Raw genomic sequence first — 17,170 nt, forward strand, 5'->3', positions numbered from 1 at the left:
CGTTGAACGTCTAAAATCCTAGTTAGTGCAATCGCGTGGGTGCACGTTCGTACACCCTTAAGGAACCTTAAAAGGTACCCTAGCGATAACGGAGGAGAACGGCGTGATATCGTATGTTTGTAGTTGATAGTGACATGACTTAAGGCTTGCGGCATGACGATCCCTAGGGCGAATAAAAGCGAGCCCTTATCGAAATCTTGTTGGCACGTATTTCCAGTCAAGATGAACCCTGTGCTGGCCGTCGAGCTCCTCTTCTTCGCCATCTTCGGACAGACTACGCACGAACAGTTCAAGATCGGAAAGGGCCAGCCCGAGTGGACGACGGTACTCTTCAAGCTGGCTTTCGGCATTTACATGCTGGTCTCGGTGGTTGTGCTAATCAATCTGCTGATCGCCATGATGAGCGACACCTATCAACGCATCCAGGCTCAGTCCGACATCGAGTGGAAATATGGCCTGAGCAAACTCATTAGAAACATGCACAGGTAAGGCCGAACGAATCGGGCCACCTATCTTGGATCCTGACCTCACGGGCACCAAACGGAACGGAGATGCTGCAAACTTGCTGCAATTTCGCCCGATGGTGCGATTTTGCAGCAATCTTTGCAGTCTGCATGAAACACGGTGCAAAATTCCACGTGCACAGACTGTTGCTGCAATCTCGCTCGATGGAGCAATTTTGCAGCAACCTTGCAGCCTGCATGAAGCACGGTGCAAGATTTCGCGTGCACAGTTTGTTGCTGCAATCTCGCTCGATGGAGCAATTTTGCAGCAACCTTGCAGCCTGCGTGAAGCACGGTGCAAGATTTCGCGTGCACGGTTTGACGGGGCAACATTACTGAAGAGTTCCTGCATGGGCAAACTTACTGCAATCTCGCTCAATTGTGCGACTTTGCAGCAACCTTGCAGTCTGCATGAAGCACAGGCAAGATTTCGCGTGCACAGGTCGACGGAGCAAGGTTGCGCAAGAGCTCCTGCATGCGTAACTTTGCGGAATGGTTTCTGCACTTTCTTCGCATGCTTCGTTGCTGCACCTCGTTACAAGTGTCGCAGCAACCTTGCGTTGCCTCGTCACAAGTTGCGCGGCAACCTTGCCCCGACATCGCAGCAGAGTCACAGAGCCGTGTGGGTATGTCGCAGGACAACCACGGCGCCATCCCCGCTGAACTTGCTGACCAGCTGGATGACGTACCTCTGCAAAGTCTGCAAGAAGCGCGCGGCCAAGAAGCAGCGACCATCGCTGGTGGACATAATGGGCCTGCGGGCGGCGGGCCGGATGTCGGCGCGCTCCAAGATGGGCGCCAAATGGCTCTCCAAAATGAGGAAGAGCCAGGTGGCGCACAAGGACAGCGTCGCACTCTCGGTGGTGCACTTGAGTCCTCTGGGCAGCCAGCTGTCTTTCGGCAACGCCGTCAGGATCGACAACGTGGTCGACTGGGACGTCGTCAGGAGGAAGTACAGAGAGCTCGTCGGCCAGGAGTCTGAAAAACCCGCGGACGGGCCCAAAGAGGGCTCCGAGACCGAAACCGTAACGACGGCGGCCATCTTTGAAGACGCTCCTCTGCGGGCAATGACCTTGCCGACCGATCCCCTGGTGGGCGGGAAGTGACCGGACGACACGGTCTTCCCCCGTTCACAACCTAACCTAACCTAACCTACCACACATCTTCCGTGAATGTATCTCGAGGTCGAATCTCCTCGCCTCCGTGTACCTTAAGCGGCCGACGGGCCGATAAGCTGATTAAGATGACTTTAGACCCGTTCCAGTAGGTGCGAGCCACCATCGCCCCAACGTACCCACGGTTAGTCCTTTCACCCTTCACTTATAACCGGTCAATGCGTTTTTAGTTTTAGTTAGGCACCATATAGTGGAGTTTCTTTCAGTTTTATGTATCTTCATCCCCAGCATGCGCTCCGCGGTAAGGAATGGGTGGAGGCGTGAGTTATTGGATCTCTGGCACTTCAAGGACGGTCCTCGCAACGGAGCGTTTAGCAAATAACGGATGTTTTTATTGACTGGAGTTGCCGTTAAAGGGTTGTGCTAGTGGCTTCCAAGAGGCCAATCTTTTATGAAACTTTTCTCCGAACCGGGACAACTGACTCGTTTCAAACTTTACAATGTGAATATGCAGACTATAAGGGAGGTCCTGACACCCAGGAAGTTCCATTCTTTATAAAAAAAAGTTGAAACGTCTACAAATTTTTTTAAAATTGAAATTTCATGACTGTCAGGACTTTTCTTATAGCCTTCAAATTCACGCTGCAAAGTTTTAAACTTTTTGGTACCCTCAGTTCAGAGAAGAGTCTCATAAACGAGACCACTGACGTCACTTTCTCAACGCCTTAAACATTTGACGTTACATGCTGACAACTTTTAGGCGAATTTTGAATGGCGTTTCTAATTAGTGTCGTGACGAATCAAACAATTTATTGCCGATGTACCCTTAACATATTTGAGGTGTATGTCTAGTCATAGATAATACTGTGCAAAAATGAGGATTTTTGTTATTTTTTTTGCATATTCGGTTGACTTTAAAGTTTTATGCTTGCCCTTGATCCGTTTCGTTGGCAAATGTCAATATCTCCTGAAAATAGAAATGTTTCTTGTTGTAATTCTTATTTACATCAATTAGGTATCTAAAAATTATAATTATTTTCCAATCCATCTCTTACCTGGTGAAACTGACCTAATCATGGCGTCGCCTTTGCATTGATTTTATACCTTTATTTGGATATAATTTCAACTCCTTAGCTTTATTCGCCATTAATCCAACACAATGATTGTAAAGCAAGACCCTGTAATATCGGGGGGGCAATATCGGTGAAATATCCGATCGGCACGAAATCCATTATTGCGGCTCACGAATGTGCTCATTGTCGCTAAACTCTGATGCGATTATCGATCGGTGACTGCTCTAATGTCGATCAAACAGCTGCCCGTTACGTAGACACAATTGTTCATTTTTCTCGTGATTCTTCCAGTGATCGCCAGTCCAATCGATGTCGGCGAGAAGCTTTTCTTCGCCATTTTTGGCCAAAAGGACACGGACGATTTCACCGTCTCGTTGCGCCGAAACAAGCAGCCCCTTTGGACGGTATATTTGTTTAAGGTACGGAGTGTTAACCTAAAAATTCGACTGTTCCGCAAAGAAATTATTAAAAGAAATTTTGTTTCCCTCTGATCAGGTGTCGTTTTCGCTCTACATGCTGGTCAGCGTTATTGTCTTGATCAATCTACTCATCGCAATGATGACGGACACTTATCAGAGCATTCAGTCGCAGAGTGACATCGAATGGAAGTTCGGGCTGAGTAGACTCATCCGGAAGATGCAGAAGTAAGTCAGGGTCTGTTAGTAACCGGATGCAATCCTTACACTATTGAAGAGATTCATAAAATTTAGACACATTTAATCAATTACATTTGATGCCTCGATAGTGAATTAGCGTATGTTTTTCTATGAAATTCTGAATAAACTTGTAATCTCATATCACGTTACAATATTGTGCAATTGTATAGAACAATTATAAATTTGATATGCGAACGTCACTTAGGGCATTGTTTATATAGTTGTTCTTGATAAGCATTTCGTTTTATGATCATTTACATAAGCCGTTTTCTAAGTAAATTTTACTATGAGGTACAAGTATGCACTAAATTTATAACATATTTTATTTGAAAATATGTTACAAAGTTAATAGATCCTACAAAGGCATAGGTATACTTATAAAGTACTCATTTCTCGTTGCAAATATTTTAAACACATGTTTGTACATGTTTTCTTGCCTAGAACGCGTACAGCGCCATCGCCGTTTAATCTCGTAACCACGTGGATCTCGTTCTTATTCAAAATTTGTCGAAGAAGGAGTGGTAAAAAGAAATATTCGGTGGTGGATGGTTTGGAGGTTCAACACTATCCAGTAAAGGGTACCGTAGCTCGAGTAAGTTATTCATAGAAAAACTTATACCACCACGTTTGAAAACTGAATTTATTTAAGCGTCACTTGAAGAGTAAAAGCAATTTCTTTCAATTTCTCTTTTTCAGAGTAATAAAGTTTTCCCTACTCGACGAAAAACAAGCATGGCGACCTCGTTGTTGCGGAAAACGAGTCCTGTCGGAAGCCAAAGGTCCATTGCTGCTATTCCGCGAATTGAAACTGTTGTTGACTGGGAAATTGTCCGAAAAAAGTACAGGATGCGGTTTGGCGACGAAGTGGAGAAACCGGCTGCAGATGAAACCAACGGTACAGTTTGACCGAATAGGCGTGTTCTTGCCAAAGTGGACTTATTCTCTTAAAAAATCTTCATTATGAATAAACATATTTGCAATTTAAAGCAGTCATTGAGTGAATGATCTCTCCGAGTAATGAAAGTATATGTACAATAAAAGTACATAGGTAATAAAAGCTCTATCTTTATTTTAAAAAACGTGTTCGTAACTTCGTGTATTTTGCAATTGTCCAGCTTACGCGGAAATAAATGCATACTTGTACACTTTGTGAAGTAAACTAACATAACTTATCTTTAATGTTTCCTATGTAACGTAAGTTTTGGTATTTTTATTACAAACAAATATATATCTTCGTAATTTATCTTAGACATACTTGACTTGTGCAACAATAAATGCATTCCTTGTAATAAAAGTTACATTAACATATCTTTCTTTCCGCTGATTTACTTAGTTAACTCTATTTTTTTTAATACTGTGGTTTACTTAAGTATACGACTTCCTTGCCATATCTTGTGTGCAGCGTAACCGATAGACCAGCTAATGCAGCTTGTTCTCGCATGCATGATTCCTCCGAAGGAGTTAATCCTTCCGGTAATGGTTGTCTCAAGAGACTGGAATCATTAGCAAACGCGTCACAAAATTCTTTGGCAATTTTACTGAACCCATCAGTGACCGTGTTTTCCTTGGAGTTCTTCAAGCAATTTGACCATAAACGTTTCTCCATATCCAAATATTTCTTCTGCTTTTCATTAGTCTGAAAAATAGTTAGTCTTAGATACATTCAGATAACCTTTTTATCAACGAAATAACCCTCTAATACATTAATACAAGTATGTAAATGAAATCCTATTTAATTAACAGTTATGCAATACGTTAACGTACCACTTTAATCTCCTTAATTGTTTCTTTGTTACTTGGTTCCATTTTGTGAGCGATTTGCAATTGTTTCATTGCATCTGTAAACTCTCCCATTAGTAGCAGTGCCCTTCCATGACTGAAATGATAATAATTATAAAGATTATTTTTATAAAGGATATATAAAATCTACAAACTAATAAAACAAAATTGTTTACTTGAAATAGGTCTTGGCGGTTTTGAAAGGAACTCTGTTGCAAGCTGAACAAGCTTGACGGGGCATGTTCTCTATATTATAACAAACTGCAAGATTTCCATACACCCTTGTAAGCACTTTCTTCATTTCTCGTTCTTCTTCTTCGTTCTCTAATTGCGCATCTTCCAGCCAATTTGCTGCTTTCTTGTACCTGATTAAAATAATGGTACACCTTACTTTTTCTAATCTTAGCAATTCAATTTTCTTTAGTTTTACAAGAAACTATTAAATACTTACTCTCTTATCGCCTGCCTGTACTTCCGTCTTCCAAAGTTATCCTTAGCAATAACGAGTAGATCTTGTACTCGTTTAATGATCTTAGAAAATGTACGCCCTTCCTCAATATTTAAATTCTCTGCAGTATCGGCTGAACCATTGTCAAGATAGTCAAGCAGCTTAATGGCAAACAAAACTTCCGAGTTTGGTGGTACAAGAGGCATACATCCCAGTTCCATATATGCTAAACTAGGTTGAATAAGAAAAAGGGACGTTTCATGTTTTTTCATGCTTGCAATGGCAATCTCCAAGCCTGGTAAGAGCTGTCCTTCATTCAAACGAAGTACTGCTGGTTTGCCTCGAATATATGTCGAATCAAATGGATCATCTTGATGCTCTAAATATCCTATGTAATGTACCGTCACTTGTGAATTATAAGGCATGGTTTCTCCGACACCTTCTTTCTTGACCAGCTTCAAAACCTAAATAATAAAAGAACCAGAGAGATTAAGTATCGGTAAAGCATTATAGAACTTTAGCAGCAAACCATGTAACGTTCACCTAAGTAAACATACGTTACCTGCCCAGTTTTTGTAATATCTGTCATTTTAGTTTTAAGATCCTCAAAATTTAAGTCATAAGGCATGACGACTTCTGCTTCACTGTTTTCGTCAAGCTCCACTTCCCCGCCAAAGTCATCCATGTTCAAAATTCTAAGCATTTCTTCATTACCTAACCTCACTCCATTCTTGAAATCGTACTCATCAACGTCTTCCCCTTGATAATAATCTTCATTAATCTCCAATGTAAGTCCATTTTCGGACAGAAGATCTCTGGAAAGAAATAACTCACTTTACTTAGAGCCCTAAAATCGACAAAATGCACATCATGCATAATTGTTACCTGAGCGTGAAGCCTTCCAGTGCGTTCACACATTTAGCCATTGTGATCGTCTTAAGCCCTAAATACCGCATAAATATATCCTAATGCTTTAATAACCTTTTACTTTGCTTTAAAAAGATGTAAATGAACAAAGAATGCCGATACGAAATTTAATAGTTCCGCCACGAGACCTTACCGTTGAACTCAAATGTGAATTAGGGATGTTTGATTCCGATTCGATTCGTTAAAAAATCGATTCTTTTGGTGACAGAATCGATTTTAAGAATCGATTCTTTTGGTGACAGAATCGATTTTAAGAATCGATTCTTTTGGTGAAAAAATCGATTCTTTTGGTGAAAGAATCGATTCTTTACGTGAAAGAATCGATTTTTAGAATCAGAGATGAGTTGGGAGATAGCTCACGGGCAGGATCGTGCGATCGCATCCTGTGCTGTCCTCTGGTTTCGTACGTTACCTTTCACCGTTTTTTGCCCCCAAGGGCGGCGCAACGAATTTCTGATAGGAGCTCCCGTTCTCGCGATGCCAAAATTCCGCATCACGTCGACTTCGAGGCAACAATGTACTTAATAGTAGTAGATAAGTAGATAAAGTCAAATGGAGCGTTACGAATGTTCTTCCCTTACCATCAAAAGCGAGCAGTGTTGGTAAGCGTAGGTAAGCCACCACCGTCAACTGCCGCATGGTATTACCATCACGAGTACGTGAGCCGCCAACGGCGACTGGTAGATGGTACCGCCATCGCGAATGCGCGAGCTCCTATCAGAAATTCGTTGCGCCGCCCTTGGAGGCAAAAAACGGTGAAAGCTAACGTACGAAACCAGAGGGCAGCACAGGATGCGATCGCACGATCCTGCCCGTGAGCTATCCCCCAACTCATCTCTGATAAGAGTAGCCAAGCCTCCTACTTCAAAACTATTGCGCGGTGCTGCCCTCGCGGTAGCTGAGGCATCGACAGACGCGATACGTCGGTAAACGTAGCAGGTAGAGTCCAGTCTGGTTTGGTTGAGCTAGCGTAGAGCCGAGAAGCAGTTACCCGCTGACATTTATGAAAATCTACAATTTTCTATTTTCATCTAACCAAATAAAATTCAAAACTAAATCTGATCAAATAAAAAAAATTGAAAACTCAATTTGAAAACAACACTTTATTTCCCCTCAGTGGCGGGGCAACACATTTCTGGTGGGGGCTCGTGCAATCTCGATGAAGAGGCTCCCTGAGTTGAGCCGCCACTGGGGAGTATTAGGTGGCAAATACGCGAACAGGTCGCATTCTCCACCGAAGGTAGCACAGAACGCGATTGTGCAACCAAGCTTGTGAGCAATATCCCAACTCATATCTGACCGCAATCTATTACATATTTTACTTAAATTTTACGTAAAAAACCTAGAATAACGCGTCATTGTACAACCCTGATTAGGTCGATATTTCATTAGCGCTACAGCGACAAAGAGAAAATAAGATGTTATGATTGGTTGCAGAAAACGTACGATGGAATTCCCCGATTATGTAATTTCTCTGCAGCCAATCAGAACCTCATAGTCGTGCTTCGTCGCTCCGTCGCTGCTCGCTCAATCTCTAATGAAATATCAGCCTAATTCAGTTTCATAACCTAACTTTTAATAACCTGCAAGTGTTTATGAAGTCGAAGTTTGTCACAGAATTAAATGGAAGGAAACCTGATTGATTGAATGAAAATTATCACATAGAAAAATGACATTATATCATTTTGGAAATTGCTTGGCGCTAGTTTATGTACCGTATTATCTAACATACAAATGTTCAGGGCTGTAAGTATTGAAAAAACATGAAACAAGATTTAAGCTAATTTTGTAACGTTATTTTAGATCAGAGTATGGCGCTTTCTGGAAATGCATCCAAGCAGGAGGGATTTATATTTTTACTCAGCTTGTAAAAATGTTAGCTTTAGCAACGTTCTTTCCTACCGCTGATAATGTTGGGCAAGAAGGCTTTGATATCTTTGGAGTAAGTAAATCTTACCCCGCAGGATTCCAAGTAAGGTAGCTTATTTATTTTTTGATATTACTTTTTACAGGAATTCCTAAAATCTTCTATAGATTTCGCAGATCTAGTGGGAATATTATTAGTATTAAATGGTATCCCTGGCAAAGGACACGCGAAGGTGCTGATGGCTGGAATAGGATGGGCAGGAGCGGAAGTACTCCTTACCAGATTCTTGTTATTGTGGATCGGAGCTCGAGGAGCAGAATTTGATTGGAAATACATTCAAAAGAGTTTAGAATCTAACATTAATTTGGTATGACCATATCACTAGTCTTACTAAATTACACCGAAATTTCTAAAGTGATTAATTACTAAATCACGCTTACAGGTTCAACATATCAATACTGCAACCTTGGTATGGCTTTGGTCCAGGCACGATTTATATCGTGGACTTGTACCAATTGTAATCGGAATGCTTCTCCTTACAGTTTATAGGTTATTTATTATTGAAATATTTATATCTTTCTTCCTAGTTAGTCCTTGGACAACATTGTTAGTTAAAGCATTTGCAACTCTTATCATGGGAGCAACTACGCTACATATTTATGCAGATTTAGCCCATTCCATTGGTATCTTTTAAGGTATGCATTCTCTAAAGGTTTATTGTACACATAGACTATACAAATGTAAAGTATAGTAATGAATGAAAATGTATGACTGTTTCCATTGTCTTCAAATGGTATGAATTTACAAATGCCATAAAAATATATTATTCATACTTAAAATAATTCAGAATACATGCTTCTCCCTTTTTTTAGAAATGAATAACGTTAAGTACAAAATAAAAGACTATCATGTTTGAGGCTCTCATATTATGTATTATCATATATATTTACATTGTTTTCCACCACACTTTAAATAATCTAAAACCTGCAAATTAACAAGTAAAATTATAATTTATTTTCCTTTTTTCTTATTAACAGTATATGCTACCTGAATAATCTTTTACTTCAACGAAATTAATCAATTTATCATCGAAGCTGGCATACAATTCGCTTGATGAGATTGACTACAATGCACAAAACACTGCCTGTTATTGTTTAGAACTTTTAGCTTCTATTTCCGGTTAATAAGTAGAAACGTTATATCTACTGTACAAATACACCGTAAAACTTGTTCAACTCTTCAGGATTTAGTTTCAGCTGTGACAATATTGTAAATTATATCGACCAATAGTTTGTATGAAAGTATAATGGCGAAGGTTTTATTTAAGACAGGGAACACATTGTCCTACCTGCACAATCAACACGTGACTGGTTTTAACTGTGACTTTACAAGTCGTCTTCGGTTGATGTATCTTCTTCGCTTTCATCTTCATCTTCATTTCTAAACCTCCAACGACTCCTTTGCCGTACCTGTGAGATATACTTTATAACGTTATTTAAGAATTCCTCAAAGTTGAATTGAATTTTAATAAAAATAATAAATTGCGTACCTCTCTTATTGCTTCGCTGTATTGTCTCATGCGCAGCCATTGCATATTATACTGAATACGTCTCCGATCTCTCTCCTCAGTTCTTCTTCTAATATTATGTATATGATTCTGAAAATAAGACATTACGTTACATTAACTAACCTTAAATATGTAATCACTCAATAAATTACTCATCATTCGCACATTATTTAAAACTTACTACTTTTAAATCCTGCATGCTGGATGGAGATTCGTTGGAAGGGATCCATATCTTTACATCATAGTCCAAACCGCTGGTAGCCAAAATAGGAACACGAGGGTGTGTCACCAAACAATTTACCTGCAACATAACACTCGTCAAACAATACATTTGCCATATTTAGTATAAATAGATGCTTACCGCTCCTTCTTCATCGGCAGACATCCACTGTGCAATTGCTTCCGTATGTTTTTCCCACATGAAAACGTTTCCACAATCCGATCCAGAAATGATAAATTCACTTTTTGGACCAAAGTAATTTACTCCCTTCACTACCACATCGTAAGCCAGATTTAGTCACTGATTCTCCAGACAGATACAAAGCAAATCATTTCATAGTAATGTCTGGACCATTTAGCTTACCGGTTGCACAGTTCCTGTGGCCTTTGTATCTATAAACATAATCAATAACAGGATGTAATGAACTAGTATTGAATAAATAAATATCTTCATTATTGTAGGATGCAAGAATCTCGGATCCATTGTAATTATAAACTGCGCATGTTACATGTGCACAGTCCTTCCTGGCACAATTTATCTGCAACAAAATTTAAAGGTGAATTAAAGGACAAAAAATACGACCTATCAAGTGATTTCAGTTATTGCTTACCAAATGATTTGGTCTTACGTCAGAAACAGGTGCAAGTGATTTTCGTCTGTCATAAATAGAGACAAACGCCGACTGGCCACCAACACAGAATTGATTACTGTCTAACGGATGCGAATGTATACTAAACAGACGTACTACTTTTATGTTGTCTCGGACTATCGTTACTCTGTAACAAAGTCAAAAATTAATAGGTGTACCAATGATTATGTGTACGGAAGTTGCAATTCCTTCTCACTTTGCATCTCTTAACTTGTTTTTTTAATAATATTCAATTTAATTTTTTTATTTGATTAATAACATTTCAACAATTTATAAAAACCGAGAAAAATAAATGATAGTTGTCAAAATAAAAGCTTGATTACTAGTTTTCTAAAGATATCTATAAACATAAATTAGATGATCCTGGAACTTCACTTCATCACTATAGCATCTGAAAAATCTAATTTATTGAATATATACTATCTTTGCATTTGTCACTTGAAATTGACCGATCACCTAAGCTATTAAGATAAATTAAATTGAATTAAGTGGTTTACAGAGTAGGTTGTTCTTGACGTATGTCGAATGACAATATCTTTCCATCTTCTCCAGCAGAGAGTATCAAATGAGGGGTTTCCGGATGAACGGCAAGCTTATGACATGGCTTGCAATGAGATCCTAGTTTACGAGATGTACCCCTACGAATATCCAGTAAACGAATCTGTCTGTCTCTTCCGCTTGTTGCTATAAAGTACTCTGGTTCAAGTGGCATCCATTTTGCCTATAAGATATAAAAATCACTTAATCTAGTTACTTTCCTCAAATTGACAATAAAAATTTAATTAAAAATTAACCATCGAGTTGAAGTAAAATAAAAATTGGAACCTGGAATATATTGTTTCGATGACCACTGTCAAAACTATACCGATCTTTTCCAATTGCCCAATCCCAAATGTTGATTTTCAAGTCATCGGATCCACTGACTAGCAAATTTCCTTTTGCATTGAAATCTAAGGCATTTACGCAACCCTAAAATTAAATAAAATCATACAATGTTTCATCCAGATATGCAACGATATTAAATAAAACTTCAGTGTTGTCAACCTGATGCTTATTGAGCTTGTACATTAATTCTAGGTGTTGCACAACATGAATCGATCCATAAAAACGACGTTCAAAGAATGGATTCAATCCCATCTGTCGATTGACAAATTCTGGAATAACACGATATTGTTCTTTTGGCTTTTCTTTATCCAGTACTTTCTTCACATCCTCGATGTCAGAATATATTTCATCTTCCATTTCACAAGTGCTCCAGGAATTGGAGTCATCTTCATCTAAATATTAAAAAATGCAGGAACAAAATAAAATGATTAACAGGATGAAAGAACTAAAAGTTGGTTCATTTACTAAAATATATGCTGCTAAATTTTGAAGGAAATGGATACTTTGATCCAAGCTATTACCTTCTTGCTCTTGTTGCTCCTCATTTCTATCACCATTTCTAGCTGTTTCGGCATCAGATACAGGATCTTCTGCCCCATCCATGTTAACATCATTTTCATCACAAACGTTTACCATTTGATTGCCCTCTGCTTCTGAATTCTCTGAAGCTGAGGTAAAAATATTAATTCTCACAATTAAACGTGTCCAAAAATGGTCCCTTGTATTTAACATCACAGGATCATAAGATTTCTTAATTTTTATCATCATAATGGTTACCTTCTTCCTCCGAGGCTGAATCATCGACAACCATTTCATCAACATCATCGCTCATGTCACTCATGTTTTTCTTATCACGATAATTACGACTCTTTACCGTAGACTTTAATTTATTAAATTTGGATGTATTGCCATCGGTATCCACAAAAGCTGAATTATTCAACGATTCATTCTTCTCGTTCTGATTACTTGAGTGTTCCTGTCCATTGTTCTCAGTGCTCGTAGTTGAATTAGGAGTCTCATTTCTTTGACCTCGATTAGCTTGCGCATCACCATCTTTACTTCCACTTGCACGACACTCAATTTTCTCACTAGATAACATACAAGTACCATCTTTGCTGATACTTACACCGGTGTTATCATTTTCTTCCTTTGGTACCAAAACATTATTCGATTCCTCTACAGCGCTCGTGCATTTCTCATTTTGAAATTTACTTGAACATGGATCCTTTTCTTGTGCCCCAGTGCTTCCCTCTGCGCCATTTAAATGATTGCTCAGATGTTCCAATTCTGTGATAATTCCTATAGTCTCTGCTTGACTTTTTTCCCTCTGATCATTAACATCTTTATCCTTGGCATGACTACAATTTAAGAGTGGCTCAATACTGTTTTGCCCTTTAAATTCCTCCATCACGACACTTTCAATTTCTTTACAACTGTCTTCTCTGATGAACACATTTGCCATCTGTTTTCCTTGTCTTAAATTCTACAATGCAAATATAACTAATGCTCCAGATTTTCACCCAGTGAATTCGATCACTGTGCATACCTGTTCAACATTTTCAGCCAATGATTACCAGTCGCGTTTAACTCAATGTTAAACTGCAAACTGGTTATAGAAAATAATTAAATTAAACAGTCATATAACAACTTCGTGGATCAAAATGAAAATCGAAGAATGGATTACATGGACCGTACGCAATCGACAGAGAAACGCAATAACATTATGTTATTACACTCAAACGGCGAACTGACATTTTTTTAACCCCTTTTCGAAGACGGTTAAAACCGTACAATTATCAAAAGTATTGCTATTCTGTTTCTGTTTCTATGTGGATTTCGGTCCGACTACTTCAGGTCCGGACCAATGGTTTAGGGTTTCTGCCCCTCCTCTGGTCTCTTTGAACCTTTTCCGGTGTCTTCCGTTGTCTTTTAATCTTGGATTTCCTCTGATAATGGCGTCGCCTCGTGCTTGCGTTACTCAATTCAATATGGCCGCGACTCCTCTCGGAGACCCCCTTCACCCCCTTCTTTTTTTTACCCTCGGAAAACTTCCCTTTCAAACTATTCATACTGCTTTGGCAGAATTTCATCATGGTCTTCAGTACGCCGGAATTTTATGGTGGACTATATTGTTAATTTCAAACTGTCCGTTCATGTGCTCTGGTTAGTATTTTAATTAGTTTCTTTCTTTTATCTGTGTCAAGAGAGAATTTTAGGAAAAATGATGGCGTTTCGCATGTGATTACCATGAAGTAGCGATAATAGCAGCAGAGAGAAGATGAGAGTAGCCAGGCCCAAGGGGACACAGCTATCAAATTTTTGCGACACGAGCGCGGTTATTCCTGCGGATGCCTCTGGTACCCGAGGCATCGTTTCAAACATAGGACGAAGGACATGGCGCCATCTCTGATTCAAACCGGTTACTTGAGACATCGAATGCCACAAGTGTCACATCGCCACCTGCCAGTTACACCAAGTTGACATACCAACCTGAAATATCAAACCGTAGCCCCATCTCTGAATTGTATTAAGAGTTTGAAGCGTTATTTTTAGAATGCAATAACATGTCGATAATAGTACAATATATTAAAACGATAGCACCGGGGAGGTCACTTTAAACGGTTTGGAGATTAATCGATTAATATGTTTAAAGCTCATTAAAATCCCCAAACCGTTTGAAGTGACCTCCTCGGCGCTATCGTTTGACCTTTTGCATCTTGTTAAGGCCGACTGATATATCGATTTTCATTTACAGGTCAATTCGCCTAATCAGCAGAAACCGCACCCTCGACAAACATCGACTTTCAAACATTGGTAAAACGGCAGAGCTATCCCATTCCCATTACCAGATGCCTGGACGAAAATATCTTCGCCATGTCTGCGACGCCGATCGCCCGAGAAAGCTATATATTATTTTATTTTTCGAGGCCCTTGACACCATCTTGGAAACCGGCGGTAAAATTGGCACTCAATAATGGTGCGAGTCAAGGTAAACTGCAATATGTGGTATAGGTATCTTTATAAGATGTACGAAAAGCGATTATGTAAGGCGAAATGCAAATTGTACAGAATATTTCTTACAAGTGTAGATTAAGGTAATGTGAAAGTGGCGTTAAAGAGTACTCGTTCATGAAACTTTTCTCCAAAGTGGATGTACTGAATCGATTCAAACTATCCAATATAAATATGGAAGGTATAAGGAAGGTCCTGAAACTCATGAAATTTTAATTTTCTACAAATTTGTTGATAGATATTTGTAAAATTTGTTATGAAAAATGAAATTTAATGAGTGTCAGGACCTTCCTTACAGTCTCCACAATCACGTTATAGAGTTTGAAACGATTCAGCATTCTTAGTTCAGAGAAAAGTTTCATGAACGATTGACTCTTCAGATGCTACTTTCACATCCCCTTAACAAATCCTTCTTACACGCACTATTTACTATTTAGTTAATGTATTAAAAGGCTATAAGTTTTCAGGTAACGAAGTCATGAGTAAATATTTCCTGATATCTTTTCATAAGTTGTTGTATTTGTTTATAATGTACCTACTAAATTAATGTTTAAAATTAGAAGTACTTCTAAACTGTTTTTTTAAGCAAGTGCAATGTGACTGCTATCGCTGCATCGCGTAATGTTGCCGACTTATCGTTCCACCACATGTACAGATTTACATACGTAAAAATGGTATGTATTACATTTTGAGATTTAGCAAATAAAGTAGCTTATATACGGACGTGCATCTGTAGGTCTGGTTTTATTATCAATCGCCTCAATCGCGATTGTACTTCATGCAGATATTGTGCTTAGAATAGAAATCGAACAAATTTTCTTGTGCATGTGAATGATATGATGTATAAAAACGCGTGAAAGTTAATCAACGAAACATTTATTTCGTTATATATATTGACAGTTACCACAGATTTAAGTTGACACCATTTTTAATAGCAGCGAACCCACAAACGTTATAATTAAATATTTAACTAAATAATCGCTGTTCATTAATTTCTCATCGGAAGTTTCGTTCCACTCACTAGGGTAGAGTAGGAAAAGTGTTTTCAAATAAAAATTCTATACACTGAAAAGATGATAATGAAATTATTAGGAAGTGGTGATATTTTTCATAGTACAATGGATGTAAACACGCCATTGTTTCATAAAAGAAGAATTGAGGGTATACGTGCAATACCAATGTACGTATTGTCGTTCGATGGTAAGTCTAATTTAAACAATATGATTTAAATATTAAGTTCAAGTTTAGGAAATAATTAATTTTTCTTCTGGAAATATTTATATACGTAGACACGCACTGCGAGAGTGAAAAAATGATAACGATGAATTAGAACAAAACTGCAGCTAAACTTTACAAGTGCCGTAATTTATTTTGCCACATCATCAACAGCAACTTTATGCCACTTTGGGCTTTCTCAAATTTTTCATGACATCACGGGCGGAGTGCAAACGTAAATATATCCGTTTACGTGCCTCTCGGGTAGTAAATAATATTGCAAAATACCGCGGTATCTCTTCCTCGGGGGAAAAAAAATTAATTCTACGAATTTGCATACTTGTATCCAAGTCCAATTTTATTCTTGGAACATTTGTGGAACATAAAAGATTAAGAAATCCAGCGATTCACAATGATGGAACAAAACTGAAGGAGTGACTAAGCAGATGAACAAAAAGGTTCATCTTATGAAATTTTATGTCAGCTCATTTGTTACGTGCATTTTTTTTCTTTACTAAAGTACACATATTGCGAATAGTTTTTCTCGGTCTGTTGTAAATGTTCAGATCCAAAAAACCATGATATTTTCTGTAGGAGCGAATTTTCTTTCATAAACTTTGCCGATTTTTTTTATATTTCTAGTTCTGTATTGAAGATATATCATGAATTTTTAAGACGCGAACGTGCTGTTAAATAAATTGCTCTCATGTTAGTTGCCTCCGATATCATTACGTTCACGTAGTTCTGGTACTCACAGATTCTTCCGGGATTTCAAATTTCTAAAAGTTCCTCTAGGAATAGTTTCAAACAACAATTTCTGCACGGCGCCAGGCCTTATAAATATGTTTAAAAGCATTAGAAAAAGTGTTAATAAACAAATAAGACTCTAATTGAAAGAACCCGCGAACTGAGATGAGTATTTATTTCGATACGATTTGTAATCCGTGAAATAAATATCACTGTATCGTTAAATGCTTTTCAATTAAAAGTGTCTATTTACAAATCGGGGAACGATTTAAGCAACACTCGATCGAAAATTGATGACTATTTGCTGCCGATTTGAAGCATACATTACTCAATGAAGCGAGTACTAAATCGAGGACTCCATCAATCCGTTCGATTGAATTTGTAAGTAGCGCAATGTTTAAACGGCTTATAAATTTAGCTCTAGAAATATGCAGAATTTAGTAATTAATCCCCAAGTGATACCGTAAATATCACAACTCTGCCAGGCCAATTGTACGTAATTGACTT

The 17,170-nt window shown here is 38.4% G+C and overlaps 4 protein-coding genes across 7 annotated transcripts; 2 read left to right on the top strand and 2 right to left on the bottom strand.

Annotated features, from left to right (window-relative positions):
* The first annotated feature begins 2,593 nt into the window (after positions 1 to 2,593).
* Positions 2,594 to 4,426, top strand: LOC105694422 (transient-receptor-potential-like protein). The gene is made up of 5 exons (XM_012415078.2): positions 2,594 to 2,906; positions 2,983 to 3,110; positions 3,187 to 3,335; positions 3,789 to 3,939; positions 4,044 to 4,426. The coding sequence occupies exons 1-5, from the start codon at positions 2,891 to 2,893 to the stop codon at positions 4,251 to 4,253; spliced, it is 654 nt and encodes a 217-aa protein (XP_012270501.1). The 5' UTR covers positions 2,594 to 2,890; the 3' UTR covers positions 4,254 to 4,426.
* Positions 4,400 to 6,995, bottom strand: LOC105694421 (inactive peptidyl-prolyl cis-trans isomerase FKBP6). 2 transcript variants are annotated; one of them, XM_012415076.2, is made up of 7 exons: positions 6,914 to 6,995; positions 6,460 to 6,517; positions 6,137 to 6,389; positions 5,578 to 6,038; positions 5,303 to 5,491; positions 5,112 to 5,223; positions 4,400 to 4,983 (listed from the first exon to the last, which is right to left on the bottom strand). In XM_012415076.2, the coding sequence occupies exons 1-7, from the start codon at positions 6,993 to 6,995 to the stop codon at positions 4,696 to 4,698; spliced, it is 1,443 nt and encodes a 480-aa protein (XP_012270499.1). In that variant the 3' UTR covers positions 4,400 to 4,695. The 2 variants fall into 2 exon arrangements, with proteins under 2 accessions (XP_012270499.1, XP_023290805.1); XM_023435037.1 differs by lacking the exon at positions 6,914 to 6,995 and adding an exon at positions 6,635 to 6,696 and having other exon boundaries at positions 4,696 to 4,983.
* Positions 6,996 to 8,029: 1,034 nt separating this feature from the next.
* On the top strand, positions 8,030 to 9,210 carry LOC105694426 (transmembrane protein 147). The gene is made up of 4 exons (XM_012415088.2): positions 8,030 to 8,247; positions 8,305 to 8,443; positions 8,514 to 8,735; positions 8,811 to 9,210. The coding sequence occupies exons 1-4, from the start codon at positions 8,171 to 8,173 to the stop codon at positions 9,060 to 9,062; spliced, it is 690 nt and encodes a 229-aa protein (XP_012270511.1). The 5' UTR covers positions 8,030 to 8,170; the 3' UTR covers positions 9,063 to 9,210.
* Positions 9,211 to 9,279: 69 nt separating this feature from the next.
* LOC105694424 (DDB1- and CUL4-associated factor 8) lies at positions 9,280 to 13,928 on the bottom strand. Of its 3 annotated transcripts, none has more exons than XM_012415086.2 (12): positions 12,467 to 13,928; positions 12,211 to 12,357; positions 11,849 to 12,081; positions 11,630 to 11,773; positions 11,302 to 11,525; positions 10,766 to 10,931; positions 10,519 to 10,693; positions 10,297 to 10,427; positions 10,117 to 10,236; positions 9,918 to 10,025; positions 9,717 to 9,837; positions 9,280 to 9,352 (listed from the first exon to the last, which is right to left on the bottom strand). In XM_012415086.2, the coding sequence occupies exons 1-11, from the start codon at positions 13,149 to 13,151 to the stop codon at positions 9,754 to 9,756; spliced, it is 2,217 nt and encodes a 738-aa protein (XP_012270509.1). In that variant the 5' UTR covers positions 13,152 to 13,928; the 3' UTR covers positions 9,280 to 9,352; positions 9,717 to 9,753. The 3 variants fall into 3 exon arrangements, with proteins under 3 accessions (XP_012270509.1, XP_012270510.1, XP_012270508.1); XM_012415087.2 differs by lacking the exon at positions 9,280 to 9,352 and having other exon boundaries at positions 9,360 to 9,837; positions 12,467 to 13,172; positions 13,236 to 13,928; XM_012415085.2 differs by lacking the exon at positions 9,280 to 9,352 and having other exon boundaries at positions 9,360 to 9,837; positions 12,467 to 13,927.
* Between the last annotated feature and the right edge of the window lie 3,242 nt (positions 13,929 to 17,170).

The sequence above is a fragment of the Orussus abietinus genome, unplaced genomic scaffold (genome assembly GCF_000612105.2).
Source record: "Orussus abietinus isolate OABI.00-Male unplaced genomic scaffold, Oabi_2.0 scaffold55, whole genome shotgun sequence".
NCBI classification, from domain to species: domain Eukaryota; kingdom Metazoa; phylum Arthropoda; class Insecta; order Hymenoptera; family Orussidae; genus Orussus; species Orussus abietinus.